Source organism: Episyrphus balteatus, chromosome 2, assembly GCF_945859705.1.
Source record: "Episyrphus balteatus chromosome 2, idEpiBalt1.1, whole genome shotgun sequence".
NCBI classification, from domain to species: domain Eukaryota; kingdom Metazoa; phylum Arthropoda; class Insecta; order Diptera; family Syrphidae; genus Episyrphus; species Episyrphus balteatus.
This window is the reverse complement of record NC_079135.1, coordinates 42,247,299-42,264,922: the sequence shown is the minus strand read 5'-3', so window position 1 is coordinate 42,264,922 and position 17,624 is coordinate 42,247,299. Positions and strand designations below refer to the sequence as shown.

At 29.7% G+C, this 17,624-nt stretch overlaps 2 protein-coding genes across 3 annotated transcripts in view; one reads left to right on the top strand and one right to left on the bottom strand.

Moving 5' to 3' along the window:
* LOC129910739 (uncharacterized protein DDB_G0271670) overlaps window positions 1-17,624 on the top strand; it is a 299,705-nt gene that overhangs the window by 263,897 nt on the left and 18,184 nt on the right. For both annotated transcript variants that reach the window (XM_055988233.1, XM_055988234.1), the window contains exon 2: window positions 14,298-14,479. In XM_055988233.1, the coding sequence (XP_055844208.1) occupies window positions 14,298-14,479 (182 nt within the window). The remainder of the gene's footprint in view (window positions 1-14,297; window positions 14,480-17,624) is intronic.
* On the bottom strand, window positions 11,797-15,990 carry LOC129910740 (venom allergen 5-like). The gene is made up of 5 exons (XM_055988235.1): window positions 15,372-15,990; window positions 15,157-15,309; window positions 14,757-15,103; window positions 14,585-14,697; window positions 11,797-12,079 (listed from the first exon to the last, which is right to left on the bottom strand). The coding sequence occupies exons 1-5, from the start codon at window positions 15,531-15,533 to the stop codon at window positions 12,027-12,029; spliced, it is 828 nt and encodes a 275-aa protein (XP_055844210.1). The 5' UTR covers window positions 15,534-15,990; the 3' UTR covers window positions 11,797-12,026.

Below are 17,624 nucleotides of genomic sequence, written 5' to 3'. Positions count from 1 at the left end.
TCTTGAACCTTCAAGTTCTTTACCATATCAATATCATATAACAACAAAAATTATAAATATGATTCTCTTTTAGACATATCTTTCTACAAAATGTCACACAAAGCCAAATGTCAAAATACTGCGAGTCTGGTTAATTAAATTGGTTGCAACAATGTTGTTGACGTTTTTCTATATTTTTTTTTGTTCTTCGTCATTCAGAAAAATATCCCTCTTTTGTTTAATTTTACTACAGATACAATAACGATAATTACAACAATGATGACAATTGTCATCGAAATGTCAAGTTTAATTTAATTTTTCGACCATATAAATTGGTATGGTCTCGTTTTTTGTTTGTTGGATGATGTTTTGCAATGAGCTAGTGCTGTTGTGTAATTTTACTGACATGTTGAAGATTAAAAACAAATATTAATCATGACTATTTTGAAATTAAGTCAAATCATTTCAATTTTAACGAATGTTATTAGCTGCGTTTCTTTGGAAATATTTATCTACTTTTTAGTACTTAAAGCTGCTTTGAACTACTTTTTAAGTATAGCAAAGTAGATCAAAGTAGTTTTAAGTACTAAAAAGTAGATAAATATTTCCAAAGGAACGCAGCTATTAATTTTTATAACAGATTATAACAGTTTTTTCACACTAAAGTTATTAAACGGAACCAAAAAAAAACAACTGACCAACAAAAAAAAGTGAAATCAAACGGAACACCCTAGGTATTGTCAAAAATTAAAATGAAGTTTCTTTCTGTTCAGTCAAAAAAATAATTATTTTCTAAGCTGAACGAAACATTTATTGTTATAAAATTAATAAAATAATATACATTTTATTTACTTGTGAAAGTTCCGTTCGTAAATTGTGACAGAGAGTTTATTTTGCTCCGAAAATAAAACTGAACGAAACTGAACGATTCAATATCATTGTAAGCACGCTGGTTTTAAGTGAAATATATTTTTTGATCTATTCTAAAACAGTTTTTGTTATCTTTTTGCAAGAAAAAAGTTGTAAGCACTCACTTTAAAGATGTAAGGAATCATGAATTTGAAGTTCTTTATATTTCTTTTTGCTATCTCAATTTAAAAATGGTGAATAACTTTTTTGAATAAAAGATGCAAGGTGTATTTAATTTTAACCAAAATACAATTATTTTCATGAAAACTTAAGGTTATAAGCCCTAAAGTTTCAATTTCATTGTAAGCACACCATTTTTATGTAAAACATTTTGCTTTAACAATTATTAAACAATTTATTTCCACATATCTGAAGAAAAAATTTGTAAGCACTAACTTTAACTCATTTAATGACTCATAAATTGTAATCATTAAACTTTTTTTTCATATATTGACGTCAATTTAACTCTGCCAGTCATTAATAAATCGTCGCCATCTGAAAACATCAGAACAAAAATTTTGTATTAAAGTATTTTAACCTTTTTGTAATACGTGAATAAGCAGAAAAGATGTTTCATTTATAACTGAAAGTGCTTAATTTCATCAGCTGATTGTATCAGAAGCAATGTTTTGCGCTATCTCAACTAATAATTGAGTTTTGGGACTGTTGAAAAACTAGATAAAATAGGAAGTGGAGGACTTTGCTGCACTTTTACAACTTTAATCGTACAGAGAGAAAATTGGTTAGAACACAGTTGTCTGGCGTCAAAAGTGGGTAACTAGCTGAATAGCTGACATTTCTTTAAATATCAATATTTTCGGCCCAAAAAGAAGCCAATTTTTTTCTTCCACCCTCTTCAGATGGCAAAACCATTCTAAATGTCCTTCAGTCTTTCCGATGACGAGCAATTATCGTAAGCATTTCTTCCACCTGATAAATTTCCAAGAATTTGTTCCATATCATTCTGGCAACCGGATTTATCATCATTCTTGGCCAAAAAATACCAACAAAAAATTTCTATGAACATAATAATGTTTGCTGCCCCCACGCGTTCTTTAGCTGGTCATTAATCATCATCCCTTTCGATGGTTTTTTTTTTCTTCCTTAGTCCTATGGTATTATAAAATTTGCTCCTAATAGGATGATGGATTGACCATTCTAGCTGATTCTTTTCCACAACAATGCTTTAACATATACACCAACACACACACACACACACATAAAGGATACAATTTATACATATAAATAAAATTTCAGAGTAAACATTCTTTGTTTGTTCACGATGGGAAAATTGAATTTGGGTCATCTTTTCGAAACTGGCACATGGACAGAGAACACAGAGATAGCTAGAGAACTTCCTTTTTCATACCACTAGCCATCATAATAATAAAAGGCCATGCCACAGCCAAGTCGCCTTCTGGATCACACTATAGAATGTGTTCTTGTCTGCTAGCTTGGGGCTATTTTATTGATTTTTTTTTTGTTTTTTTTTCATTTTGCGTTCGTGGGCGTTGGATAAATTCATATATATATATACCATTATTGCACCTTTTCACAGAATTTGGAGCCTTCAAATACAAAAAAAAATGTCTAAAAGGATGTTGGAGAATGGGGGCATTAGCCAACAAAATTAGGGTGGGTCAAGGTATTCTTCGTTAAGGGCAGGATTAAGTTTGAACAAAAATTTAAAAAGAAAAAAAGGGGATTTATTTCGATGAGAAAATAAACAACCTTTACGGAAATGATAAAATTAAGCTTTCTGTGAAATTAAGACCTTTTAAAAAGGCCAACGAGATTATTGTAAAAAATTTTTCATTCTTAAGTTTAAATTAAATGTCATTTCAAATGTTTTTTTTAATTTTTTTTTTTTTCATAAATGACGGAAACGTCACGATAAATATGACTTATGATTAACATGAACACTCTCTCAAGCCATCTCAAATCCAACACATGTAATCGCGTCAAAGAGGTGCAGAGGAATGCATTAGCTGTTATTATTATTTTATTGTATATATGAAATGAAAGGTAGTGCAGGCGTTTTTTTAAAGGCATGACAATATCCAGACACTTTTGTGATGTAAAGATAATATTGTGACAAAAGAATTGTCAAATGATTCATGGTGTCAATTGTTAGCTGTCAACAAGAGACAAACATACCTACGCACACTTACAATGGGTTACCTCTTGTCTATAGCATGGCAGCCATGATGAAAGTCTAATGCTTGCATGTTAAACGGAAATGAATAAAAGAAAACGTGAAAAGTGCATGAATAAGGAATTAACATTTTATTTCACTGCACCGTTAGTGTAGTTTTCTTTTTTTTGTTTTTTCGTTAACTGTTTGAAAAAGTTCACTCTTTTGTGTACTATGTTTTGCATTTTAATAAATTTTTCATTTAAAAATGAATGCAATTAAAGTACCTACCATGAGGACCTTTGACAGTTCGTATTATTGTCAAAATGGTCAATGACAGAAAATTGATGGCTGTCAAAAAGTTTCTTTTAGTTTGTTTGTGTACAATTTGCCGCAAATTTTCGAATGAAAATAATGGAAAGTTTGATTGAATTAATTTGTTTGTCAGGGTGAAGACAATCGTCGTGCGTTCAAATTAAGAGAAAGCAGTATGCATTTTAGCAAACGCTTAATACAACACCTACTGTTGAAAAAAGCGATTAGATATTGATATTCTTAACATGTTGTTTTCTTCAATCGCCTTCCAGTATTGCTTTGAAACTCGTCTACCATTTTAGACTACTTACAAAAGCATTCTTAACATATCAGTACTGCGGTTTTTACGAAAAAGACGATTTGTAACATAAAATTCATTGAATACGTAGAGAATAGTGATACACAACTTTTTTCAATAAGTTTTCACTGATTTTAGCGGATATAAAAATTGTAAGCACTCTATTTGCTCCAGCTGAATTAAGACTACTTTATCAAATAAAGTTCATTTTGGACTAATTAAAATCTTATTCATGAAAACTTGGAATGGATAAGTTGTAAGCGCCTTATATACTCTAGCTGAATTTAGATTTAAGTTTAGTATGATCAAATTTAAGTCTTATTCGTGTAATTTTATAAGCAAAGAGCTAAGAATTCATTAAATTTATTTGTAAGCACATCGTTTATTTATAAAAAATATTATTCTAAAGCATTCTTTTTACTATTTAGTAGAGAAAAAATTTATAAGCACTCAGTTTGATGCATTTTTTACTGTGAATAAGACTTTTGTTGGCCTTTAAGTTCATAAACTACTAGAGCTAAAGTGAAAAGTTTAAGCATTTTTATTCATTGTTCATACTATAACCATGACAAGTTTTCATAATTTTTAACAAGTTTTGAACTTTTTTGAAGAAAAAAGTTGTAAGCACTTTTTTTTTTTCTTTGTTAATACAAATTTTTAATTGGGAACCTTAAAAATGTCAGCTTTAAAATGTAAAAGTATACAAAATGCATTAAATTTCATTGTAGGTAAGCACATTGTTTTCAGTTAGAAACATGTTGTATAAAAAATTTAAAATGAGTTTTGTACTGCTTCATATGGAAACAAATTTCAACTTTTATTAAAAATAGTTATAAAGTATTTAAAATATATCTGCTGAATTTAAATTTATAGGTATGTGAAATTCAACGTACTTTTATAAAATTTTCATGAAATCAGTTAAGGTATTAATTTTAAAGAATAGAAACCTGCTTTCAAAATCTTGTAAGCACACAGTTTTAAGTAAAAATATGATCCTTGACATAGTCTAAAATTGCTAGTTTACTGTTTGGTGAAGAAAAAATTTGTAAGCACTCATTTTATTTTAAATAAATAAAAAGTTTTAATGTTTGAGCTATGTTTTCGATTCTATTGAGCACTAAAAATATTACATACATATTAGGGTGGGTCAAAAAAATCGAAATTCTTTTTTTTGAATTGGTACTCCGAAAAATCGATTGCTAGACCCCTCTAGAATATACACACCAAATATGAGCTCTTTATATTAATGGGAAGGTCCTCCGCTTTGCAATTTTCCATTTTTACATCAAGCTTCTACTAAAAAAAAATTATTTTTTTATTAATTGACTTTTTAGCAAATTTCTTTTCATATTCTTGTAGGAAATTGAACGCTCTACAAAAAAGGCCTTATACACTTTTTTCGTTTATCTAACCGTTGAATAGATATTTGAGGTCCAAAAATCGAGAAAATCTTTAAAATTTCGTTTTTTGTTCTTAATTTTGTAACAAATTGAAAAATTATAATGATCAAACGCGCAAGACATATTCTTGTTGGAAATTGATTGCTCCACAAAAAAGGTTTTAATAACTTTTTTCATTAATCTAACCATTCTAAAGATATTCGAGGTCAAAGTTAAAAAAAAATATAAAAACATTTTATATTTTTAAAAAAATTCTAATTCACTGAAACTTCATTATTTTCAAATTAGCAAGATATATTCTTGTAGGGGCTTAAACGTTCTACAAAAAATTCCTTGGAATGAAATTGATTGCTTTAACCGTTTAGAAGATATTAGTATCCAAACCAATGCTCACTGATTTCAATAGTTTTCTTATGACCCGTATGCATTGCGATTTGGATACGAATATCTTCTAAGCGGTTAAAGCAATCAATTTCATTCCAAGGAATTTTTTGTAGAACGTTTAAGCCCCTACAAGAATATATCTTGCTTATTTGAAAATAATGAATTTTCAGTGAATTTGAATTTTTTTAAAAATATAAAATGTTTTTATATTTTTTTTTAACTTTGACCTCGAATATCTTTAGAATGGTTAGATTAATGAAAAAAGTTAATAAGACCTTTTTTGTGGAGCAATCAATTTCCAACAAGAATATGTCTTGCGCGTTTGATCATTATAATTTTTCAATTTGTTACAAAATTAAGAACAAAAAACGAATTTTTAAAGATTTTCTCGATTTTTGGACCTCAAATATCTATTCAACGGTTAGATAAACGAAAAAAGTGTATAAGGCCTTTTTTGTAGAGCGTTCAATTTCCTATAAGAATATGAAAAGAAATTTGCTAAAAAGTCAATTAATAAACAAATAATTTTTTTTTAGTAGAAGCTTGATGTAAAAATGGAAAATTGCAAAGCGGAGGACCTTCCCATTAATATAAAGAGCTCATATTTGGTGTGTATATTCTAGAGGGGTCTAGCAATCGATTTTTCGGAGTACCAACTCAAAAAAAAAAATTTCGATTTTTTTGACCCACCCTAATACATATGTATGTCTTGATAGACATTTTCGGAGACTTAAAATTTTCATACAAAAACTTGAAAACTGTTAAATTTATTTTATGGAAAGCTTTTTGACACCTTGTCAATTAATCCCAACTTGTAAATAAGCTCCCTGTATTGGTACAAAAATTCAATTTGATTTTAATTATATCATCAACACCAAATTCAGCTAGCAGCAGCAAACCAGTAAATAAACAAAAAATCAAAGTAAACAACAACAAAATGATTGACTGATTGTCTCGCCTTTCAGTCTCTTTAGAAATTGACCTTCAAGAAGATTCCTGCTGCTCCCTGATATACATATCTCTTATAATGTACAGAGACAGACCAACCTACATACTAACTTGCATACATTTTGGTTTTATTTTATTTTGTTGAAGAGGATTTTTTTTTTGCTGACTACTGCGAGACTGCCATCATTGCCACTTTGGCACGAAACAAAGTTGAATTCTTCATTCAGTTATTTGTTTTTTTTTTTTTTTCTTCTTCTCTGGTTGTGCATCAATTTCACCCTAAAGATGTACCTACCTACAAACCACCAAGTCTTGCCTCCTATCACTCGTTTTTTTTTTGTATTAATACCCCCCTCAGTCGCAGTCATCAATCTAATTTTGCTTGCCATTTTTCATCGCGATGGCATTCTTGATTTTAAATTAGACGTTCAACAGACAATCGGGTAGTAAAAATAAAAATTCAGAGGCAAACGAACAGCAACAACAACAAAAATGAATCAATTTAAATTGGCTTGCCACTGATGAGTGGGCAGATGTTTGGTTGTTATTTTTGAAAGAACACAAAAAAAAATTAAAAAAAAAAAAATACCAAATTAAAATACTTTTGTGAACGTTTTAATGTTCAAAGAGTCAAAACAACCAAACAACAGCAAAAAAAAAAAATAAATTTGTGATTTTACATTGTTGTACTGCAATTAGAATGAGGATGTACAGATATTTAATTATGTGATATACCAATTTATTTTAATCCTTTAACATTGCTTTTAAATACATTAAATAAAATGTTTGGTTTTTATAAAAACAATATATGTACAAATGTACATTGTGGGTAAATTTATCTTTTGAAATTCATCCGACGACGACAACGATGAACACTATCTCTTATGGTTTATGTTGGCCAAAGAAAATGAAGAAGAGAACTTTATAGTCTCCGTCTGCATTAGCTCAAGGCTTTTTTCAGAAAAAAAATAAAACAAGAACAACAAAAAAAATGTTTTCAGTTTCAAAGGAAAAGTGATTTATGTCCAACGGGGGTTATAAATCATTTCATTCTCTCATAAAGCGCTGAATTGACGTGTCTACATTGTAGTAGACCTTGCAACATTGTTGCAAGAATTAATGTCTGAGTGGGTTATTATATTTCATTTTTTTTTCTCTCTGTTTAATTATCGACAAACATGATAAGATACGACTTTATTTATATATTTTAAACCTCATTGTTCAAAATTCAGCAGACGACAATGTGAAGCATTGATTCACTATCAAATGCAAATCAAATTTTTGCGACACAGACAAAATTATCAAGAATTTTTTTATTTCTTAAAGTGATAATGACAAGTGATATCTCAGTGATGTCGCAAGTAGATTATTTGAGTTAGAATTGGCTTAAATGTTATAAGCACATATACAAACAGTCGGAAAGTACTGTCAGGTTGTCTTTGAAAAAACCTTATAATCATCCTCTTAGAAAAAAGTTGTAAGCACTTACCTTACCGCCACTGAATTGAACTTTTTCAATGAAAACTAACTTTTTTTTGTAGTTTGTACTAAATTAATTTATAGTGCTAATTCACTATCAAATGCAAATGAAATTTTTGCGACCCAGACAATTTTATCAAGAATTTTTTTTTATTTCAAAAAGGTGATAGTGACAAGTTATTATTTGAGTAAGAATGGGTTTTAAAGTTATAAGCACATACACAAACAGTGGGGAAAAACATTGAGGTTGTCTTTGAAAAAAACTTTATAATCATTCTTTTAGAAAAAAGTTGTAAGCACTAATTGTTCAAAATTAGAAAACAATTTTACAAACTATACAAAAAAAAATTGTAAGCACTCTTCTGAATTATGAATTAAAAGCTTAGAATTTGTTTGTGGCCTTTTCTTGGTATTTAAATAGCTTAGTTTTTCAAAATCCTTGAAAATATGTATACTTACACTTATACAAACACATAACGGTGTGAAAACTTTATTTTATTTGTTATTTTTTAAATGGTTTTGGAAGTTTTCTTCATAGATCTATGGTTGTAAGCAATAAGGTTTATGACGTTATAGCACTGAAATATGAACTATATTGATACAATTTATATTAAAAATGACTAAGATGTAATTTTTAAACTAAAAATGTTGTAAGCACATGAGCAAAATCAAAATACAACATATTTCTCCAAACTACACATAAAAACGAATAATCATCTCGTTATAAAAATTGTAAGCAACAACTTTTCAGCAGCTAATTTATTGTTGTAGTGTCTTTTATGTTAAACATTGTGATTTTCAACAATCAAAATGACAATAAAAGTTCCATGTTGTTAATTTATTCCCCATCTGTTATCAATATTCAATGATTGAGAAACCAAAAACAAGGTCACAATTGTCATATTACAATATTTATGTATTTTTTTGTTAAACGAAATCGAAATCATAATTTTGTGATGAGACAATTTCATTCCATTTTACTCGCAAAAAAAAAAATAAATAAAACTAATTAAACAGCTCAATGAAAACAAAAGCAACAACAAAGTCAGTTTTTTTTTTGTTTTAGATTTTTATCAATATCACTCTCTTATAGCGTTGTCTGAACTACTATATGAATGACTAACAATAATTATTTTATAATGTGACTCACATTCACAGTATTTGTGACAAATTCTTAGACATAATAACTTGTTTAGTCGTTTATGTGCTATTATACAAAAGTGTATTATGAAAAAAAAAAAAACCTCAACAATAGATAGACTCAAGTATAGAAATAGATATGTGTGGACTTTGAATTTGTTATTATAGCCAATTCATCATTTTGTAAATCTACTCACGAACAATAAGTGCATGAGGAGGACAGTCTCAAGGAGAAAAAAACGCAAGCAAATGCTAAGTATGTACTACTTGTATATTATCATGAATATTACATAGAATTGAAATGATGATTTTTTTTTCATCTCGTATTAACCCAATTAACAATTTTACTCCTATAATCATCGAGTAAAGCGTGTTTTGCACTTGTATAAGCCTTGTATAACACTCCTATAAGCAAAAAAAGAACCATTGTCTCATTTACTCACCCTGTAAGAGTAAATTTAAAAGCTCCTACAAAATTATCACAAATCAACTAAAGAAGGCTTATAGAAGCAGAGTTCATATTGCTTGGGATTAAATTATAACTGTGCTTACAAATTTTGGTTTTCCCAGTTTATGTTTTGCAACTGTTGAAAATTGTGAATATATTCAAAACAAATTCTAAGGCGTATCATGCATACAGATACTTTATCAAAACAGCAAAAAAAAAATCATTTCTTTATTTAAAATTTAATCAAAGTGCATAACCTAACCTTGACGAACAAATTAATCAACCAGTCTAGATGGGTAGATAAAAAGCACGCGAATAAAAAAAAAATATAAAAGTATTCACAAGTAATTAGATAACCGAATTCAGTTTGGGGTTAGAATTTTAGATTTCACCTTGCACGTGCCATACTTAACTAAGCTCACTAAGAAAAAAAAAACCCTGACTTGCTTCGTTTCCAGGAAAATATTTATAAATATCTTTTTTAAGATAAAATATATTAACTCTTGATTGTTAAAACTGAAAACAAAAATATTCCTAAATTCTAAAATATCACATGCAACGTCCATGAGACGTGATAGTTAGATATTGGGAGCAAATTGAAATGGCTCGTGGTATCTATATAAACTTTTTTTTATTTCACAAACTCTAACAGAAAAAAAAATTCAATAGAATTGCGTCATTGTTTTGTGTTGCACGCGTTTGCTATCACACAACACAAGACAGACGTTTCCTAAATTAATTCCAGAACAATATTTACATTCAGACTTACTATTCGAGTTTGATAGAGAGAAATATATATGACTTCATGTTTCATGATGGAAATTAAGAATATTCTTTTAAGCTGAATTAACAAAAACCCTAGCTGAATTAGACTTTGGTTTGGTTTATCAATGACTCGAAAGTTTGTTCCTGTCATTGATAAAGTAATTCAAAGAAAAAACTAATTACGGAATCTAAACTTATATCTTTATTGACTACCTTCCTACTATCTCTCTGCTAAGTTTCGAAAAAAAAAATCCAATTACAACCCGATATTGCTAAACCCAATGGTATGTACCTACGACATTTTCCGGTTTAGTTTTTTTTTTTCATTTTTTGTATATTTTTTTTTTATGGTTATGCAATATTTATTTGGTGAAGGTTGTTAATTTTGTTATCATAAAGCAATAGCGTCTAGACAGAAACGTAATATTTGTTGTTCTTGTTTTTAGTCTGTGTGCTTTTTTTTTGTTGTTTCGAGGGCTTCTCTTCCAGAGAGAACGATGTAGATATAACATTAATATCAACACAAATAAAGCTTAAATGTACAGAGGTTATAAGGTGAATTTCCGCTGTATAGAAGAAAGTAAAGTTGGGTTTTTTGATTCAGTGTGATGTTATTCTCTTTTACTTAAGTTTGTTTATTAAAGTCTGGTAAATTGTTTCCAATACGTTTTTTGTTGAAAAATAAAGCTGGTGTGTTTCAGCTGATAAATATTTTGTGAGCACGTGAATTATTTTATTGATTTTGGAGTTGAGAGTGTATTGACATATTTTTCATCTGTTTGAATTTGAAAAAAGTTGTAAGCAACTTCATTTTTGCTAAGAAAATATAGTAATTTATGTATTTAAAGCTCCTTATACTTAAATTTGTTTGATTTTTGTAATTAATTATCGAAATAATTCGGTTTAAGCAATTAAAATGATTTATTTGAAAATATGTAAATAACTTTCCGTAGGCAAATATATTGTAAGCACGTGATATTTCTTTTTTTTTTAATATGACGAACAATCTGTCATACTTTGAATTTATTTTCATTTGAAAAAAAAAACATTGTAAGTAACCACAATAATTTTTGTGAATTATATTTTGATTCAAAATACCTTAATTACAAAAAATTGTATGTGTTAAATTTTAATTTCAATTGATGTATCTGTCGTCTTTAAGTCTTGTGTGCAAAAAATTTCATCGAAAATTATTACAAGGGCGATGAAGTTTCTATTGATGTTTATATTAAAACTTCTTAAAGTATTTTTGTTGACTATAAGCTTTTCTGTATTATAGTTTTTGATTTAAGTAATTTAAGTATAATTAAATGTTAAAATCTATGTTTAATATTTTTTTTAATTTTCAATGTTTCAAGTTTATTTTTTCTTTTAGTTTTTTTTATATAGAAAAAATTGTAGGCACACCGATTAATAAACTTAGAATACTCAAGACAAAATTAGCATTTTTTATTGGATGGATTTAAGGTATAATTTGTTGTAAGCACTTCTCTGGCACAGTTCTTTGAATCAAATTTGAGCTTAAAATAACAAAACAAAACCTTTTGGATCCTGCCTGACCATTTGAATTAATGGAAAGCAATAAACGTGATATATTTTGTAATATTTTCCTTCTAAACATGGTACCATCTGGTAAAAACAAGACAAAAAAAAAATGAAATCAAGCTTTGTAATAACAAAACTGCAACAAACGAAAAACAGGAAATACAATTTTTTTTCTATTGTTTCATTTTTAATTTGTTCACAATATCATCATTTCTGCAGTCCCACTTCTTCCGGTGCTTATGTATATGTTTTTTTTTTCATTTTTCAATTCAAATAATAAATTCAGCAAATAAAATAATTTCTCACGTGCTGAATTCCATTTTGAAGCTTATGAACTAAAAAAAAAAAATATAAAATGAAAATAAAACAACAACAAAACAAACAACAAAAAAAAAAAAACGAAACAACATCTCTATTCTCATGAGTTTTCCTGCTGTTGGCAATTTGCCCGTCTATCTGTCGGCCGCCATGTGCTCTCATACTGACGACAAATAAGAACAACAATAATAAAAGCAGAAAATGTTTCACACATCACACCACACACCGAGGTCAGGGAAATTCTGCAGCTGATATAAGAACCCCGCCGGGAAATGCTGTGCACTCACGCATACATATATACAACCAGGAGACTGCATAAAAATAAAAACACTCGTGCTGATATACTTTGTATGTATGCATGTTGGTAAAGTACATATACTGATTTTTTTTTGCTCAGCAGCAGCGTTGCCAAATTGGGGAGATTTTTTAAAGCTGGTTTGTCTTGCTGAATTATTTATTTCTGTAGAATTCAGCCATTCAGCTTAAGACTTTAAACTCAATTCAGCAACTTTTCTTTTAATTCAAAATTATAACCGATATTAGTTTTTATAACTTCGGTGAAAAAGTCATGAAAACTTGCAGTCAACATCTTCCAAATGCAGTCAAATGGCAATACCTGCAAGCCAAGCCTATTATTATGTACCCCTTCTAAATGGGTGTAAGTATGGGTGTATACTGTACCAGGCAGATGAAAAATCAATAATTGGAACGTGGGAAACTTTTCCGGTGCAACACCGCCCATTCAGCTTACCCAGCACACAACCCCAACCGACACGACGATGAAACTATTATAGAAGTATAAGAGACAGGTGTACCAGATGTGCATGCAGTACATTTGGTAGACTAGACTAGACATGGCTACAGGATGGCTTCCGAACTGAAAATAGAAAATGCTGCCATTTTGCTTATATAGTAGCTGCTGCTGCTGTTGCCAAAATGGAAATACACAGCACACAGGTGTACGACGACGACGATGATGTGAACGTGCATTGCATCTATATAGTATATACCAACCTACGTATGTCAATTATATTGAATGCTGTCTAAATCGGTTTTGGCACCAAAAACAGCAGCAGCAATAAAATTGATGATGTGAAGTCGGTGAGTCGTCTTGTTATATGGGTTATGTGTGCTCTATCGATTTTGTGTCTCTAAATTGGTTGAATCTATTTCATTTCCTTAAAAAATTGAATGAATTTATTCCGGGTTTTGAAAATTTAATCCGATTAATTTTTGAATTTGTCCCACAGAGTCAAAGTGCAAGAGAATTGTGCTGAATTAATAGCTCTTCACAGAGATAACTAGTATAGCTTGGCAAAAGCTGGACATTTAAAGACTACTCACGCCATTCCTGATTTTTTTTTTTTTTTTTTGACTAATTTGAGATAATCTTGGCCTTGGTTGATAATAATTTCAAACTGACAATACAAAAAAAAAATTGAAACAAATACAAATAAACATAAAATATTGTATAAAACAATATAATTTTCTTTGTGGTTTTGCCTTGGTAGTTAATAAAAATGCCATTGAACTTGACTCAATTTCGGTTATGTGAATGTTAGCACTTAGTTTTTTGTATTATATTTAGGGGTTAGTGTAATTTTCTAATAAAGTTTCTTTGAATTATATTATTCATTCCATTCAAGAGTGGTTCAAGAATTAGAGAGAAATACAAAAATTAAAGGCTCATCTTTAACAGATAAGTATATATGTATGTAGTATGGACAGAGGTCAGTAGACTATAAGCTTTGTGACCAAAAGTTTGGATTAATTGAAAAAATTGTTTTCATATGCTTGGCGCACTTGAACTTTTAAGAAAATTAATTCTAGAGTTCAATGTTAAATTTAAGTCTTGAGGCAATTTATAATCCTGAGATCTTCACTTATTTTTACGACTATCTAGAATTCGTTTGCGAAACAATATTATTTGGCTCTTAATGCACTATAATCTTATTTTATATTTGTAAGCACACTTTGTACATGAACATAAACATGTTATTTAAACTTCTTTATTTGTAGATATTATATTGATAAGATTAAATATTGTAAGCACTGTGTTTTAGTTGTAAGCACATATGCCTTTGTTACAAACTTAACCGAAAATATCTTCAAATTAATACATCTTACCTATTTTACCAACAAATCTTATAAGCACTCAATAATTCTAAGCTGAATTAAGAAATATCACCGTTTGACAAATTTACTAACATTAATTTTTCGTTTATATATTTTCAGGATATATTCTAGCGATTTCGGCAGGAATATCAATCTGTGGCACAACCATAAGCATTCTAATTGCGGTTATACATTGCTACCGTTCAGCACGTCGAGCCACTACTGGGGCTCTGGCATTACCAATTCCACTTTTGCCAGAAGATCGAACCCCCTTGCACGCGGAGCCGGAACATCCTGTACCCGTAAGTATATAAAACAAACTAAAATACTTATAAATAATACAGTCTTGTTGATAATTGGTCTTAAAAAAGTTCCTCGATTAGTACAGAGATTATGAAACATTTCACCACTTAGTGGGAAAAGGTTAGGACAAGTAGTAGCCGGTGTTCCACGATCGAATCTCACATCAGATTGAAAATAAGGAAAGAAATAGCAGAGCAGAGCATAGCCATCTTCATATCTAAGTTTTAAATTGAAATAAAGTAACGTCCATTGAAAGTATGAAAACAAAATTCAAACCTCGCAAGTCCACACCCAACTCTTGACAGCCTTGGATTAGCCAAGCGTGTAAAATTATTGTGCACATTCAGCACACCATAGAGTTCATTAAACTCTGATCTGAATAATTTTGGTCGTTTCATCATGTTCTTTTCATAATACCAATCCCGCAATATTGATGGGAAAAAATTGTATGGAAAAAATTTTGATTTACGAAATGCCATACATTCAGCTACATGATAGTGCCGTGGTTCATACTCTGAAGCATCGAACTCAGGTTTACCCAAGTTTGTACAGGAATTTTTTGCAAATGGCTTGCATCTAGATAAAAATATTTGTGCCATTGAGCTTAGTTCTTCGTCCCATGTCTAAATTTGTAAAATTTACAATTCAGCTATTCAGCATTGTGAATATTTCTTACCAAAATAATCATATTCGCAACTTGCATTTTGTCAGCAATCCGGTTTCGTAGACCATTAAGCCCCATTAAAACATCGTCCTTCAAATTTGAGTCCTTCAGATCGAAAAGATAAAAGTTCTCAGAACATTTTGAATAAGAAGGTCCGAGAAAATCCTAAAAATATGAAATTGTTTTAAATTTAATTTCATTTAATTTATTAAATAAACCATTTCAACCTCATCTTGGCACAATGTATGTGGTTCATCGCCACATTTAATAGCACAATACTGTTTAATTCCACCAAATGTAAAAATCGATTCATTATACCAATGGGTGTAGCAGTTGGTATTCCCAATGAAAATAAAGACTGCAATAGCGCTTACAACAATCTGCATCATCTGGGTGCTTTTTTTTTTTGTTTTTTTGTTAACTTTTCGTGTAATTTGGTCCTTTCTTCTCGGCTTCCGTTTGTGTAATTAAAATTCTTGTTAAAAATTTTTTTTTTACTTCTTCTCTCTTGTCATAGTGAAAATAATTTTCGGTGAATAATAGATGAACGTCCTTTTCGAGGTTCCTTTTGTTTTCACTTTTGTAAGTAAAAAAAAAGGAAAAAAAAATTAAAAAACAAAGAAAAAATTAAATAATAAAGAAAACATAAAATCTGCGCCAGAGGTAATTGCACTCTGGATTAGGGATTTTCATTCCGGACGTCGAAAACAAGGGAATACTGTTCTCATTACTTTTTTTTCTCATTCAACTTTTGTAAGTTTTTCATTTTGACATTTTTTTTTTGTACTATGCTTAAACCCGGATATTTTGTTACTCTTGGCGCATAGAAGAAGTTTCTTTTCTTCACATTCCTTATAATTTAGGGCATTGCTCGAAGTGTGAGAACGAAGAAATGAAGTTAGGAGAAAAGTTTCAGTTTCCTTTCTTTTTTTTGTATTTTTGTATTTAACTTCCTTTTCCTGTTCATTCAGAACAAGTTAGTTTTTTAGACTCAATTGGTAATTGGAATGAGCTGTTACACAATGGCTTTTGTTATTTAGTAATACCTTTTTTTCTTTCTTTGAAAGAATGATTTGTTGAAGTTTTAGACTTCCTACTTAATGAGTTATCAGTGTAACAAAAGATATTGAAATGAAAATGTCTCAGATGGATTGTATAATATACTACCTATATTAAAAGAAGATTTCAAACTTATATTAAATTTGTAAGAACATTGCTGAATGATGCATTTGTATACATATGACATGTTTGAAAACTTTTTAACCGTCTTATGTAGTTGCTTACAACTTGCTGACAAATTTCAAAATAAAACAATATAAATGTGAAAAAAATACGTGCTTTGATGGACTTTGAAATGTGATTTCTATTTTGTTCGAGAAAGGTCGAAGTGTTATGAATGTTAATTCAGCGTAGAAAAACGGAATAGTTTTCAGAAAAAATACATCAAATACTTACTATTTTTTTATACATATGCTTACAAGTTATTAGAAGATTCAACACAATTGAGAGCGATTTCCGTATTTGCTTGATCAATAGCTTGATCAATAGCCTCAATTTATGAGTTTACCCTTTTAAAAATCAACTAAATAACAACTGTAATGATGCGCTTACAAAATTTTAAGGCGAGAAAAGAACAATCAACAGTCAACAAAGTTTTCAATTTAAAATAAAAATATTTCAAATGTGTGCTTACAATATTTTTAGTCATTTTTGGGTAAGAAAAACTAAAAACATGACACATTTTGTCAGAGATTCTTTATTTCAGAAATATAATTCGATTGATTACAACTTAAAACAGAATAAATTCACCTAATTTTTATTTCCCAACGCTTGATGACCTTCCCCTTACTCATCGCCAAGAAATCAACTTTCTTTCTATTTATTACGCACGACGTAAAAAAAAATCCCCCAAGCCTCATGCCGACAGTCCAATGACAAAAACAAAACCTAAAAATATCAAAGTTCAAATTGTCTTTTGCACAAATTCAAGAACTAGAACAAAATGGAATGAGTACTCCCAATCAGAACGGTATTGTGGTTGTAATGACGTACACGTGCGTTGTCACTGAGCACCACAAAAAACCCTCAATTTCTGGGTTCTGATTTTTTTTTAGGAATTTTTAATACAAAAAGAAAGGGATAAGTAAGCAAGCGGTGCGGCGCGGTGACATCATCAGAGGTGACTTCACTACCGCACTCTGTCCATCTAATCCAACTGCATCCCTCTTTAACCCCCATAATTTATTCTGCCTGGGCTCTATAGGTGTTTCCTTTTGAACAAAAGGACAACAGCAACAAAACCACCATGATTGGCTTCCCTTATTCAATATTGTTTGCTTTGTTTTCATTTTTAATTTGAAAATTCATATACTATATATAGGGCGTGCACGCTGCTGTGTTTATGTCCTTGGAGATTCACGAGTCCTTTTGTTCAATATAATTTTTTTTTTTGCTTTTTTATTGCAATTTTAGAAATTCAT

Coding starts and splice junctions, on each gene's coding strand:
- LOC129910740 (XM_055988235.1), bottom strand. CDS start 15,533: ATGATGCAGATTGTTGTAAGCGCTATTGCAGTCTTTATTTTCATTGGG. Junction 15,104..15,156: donor TTGCGAATATGATTATTTTG/GTAAGAAATATT, acceptor TTACAAATTTAG/ACATGGGACGAAGAACTAAG. Junction 14,698..14,756: donor GTTGGGTGTGGACTTGCGAG/GTTTGAATTTTG, acceptor TTTAAAACTTAG/ATATGAAGATGGCTATGCTC.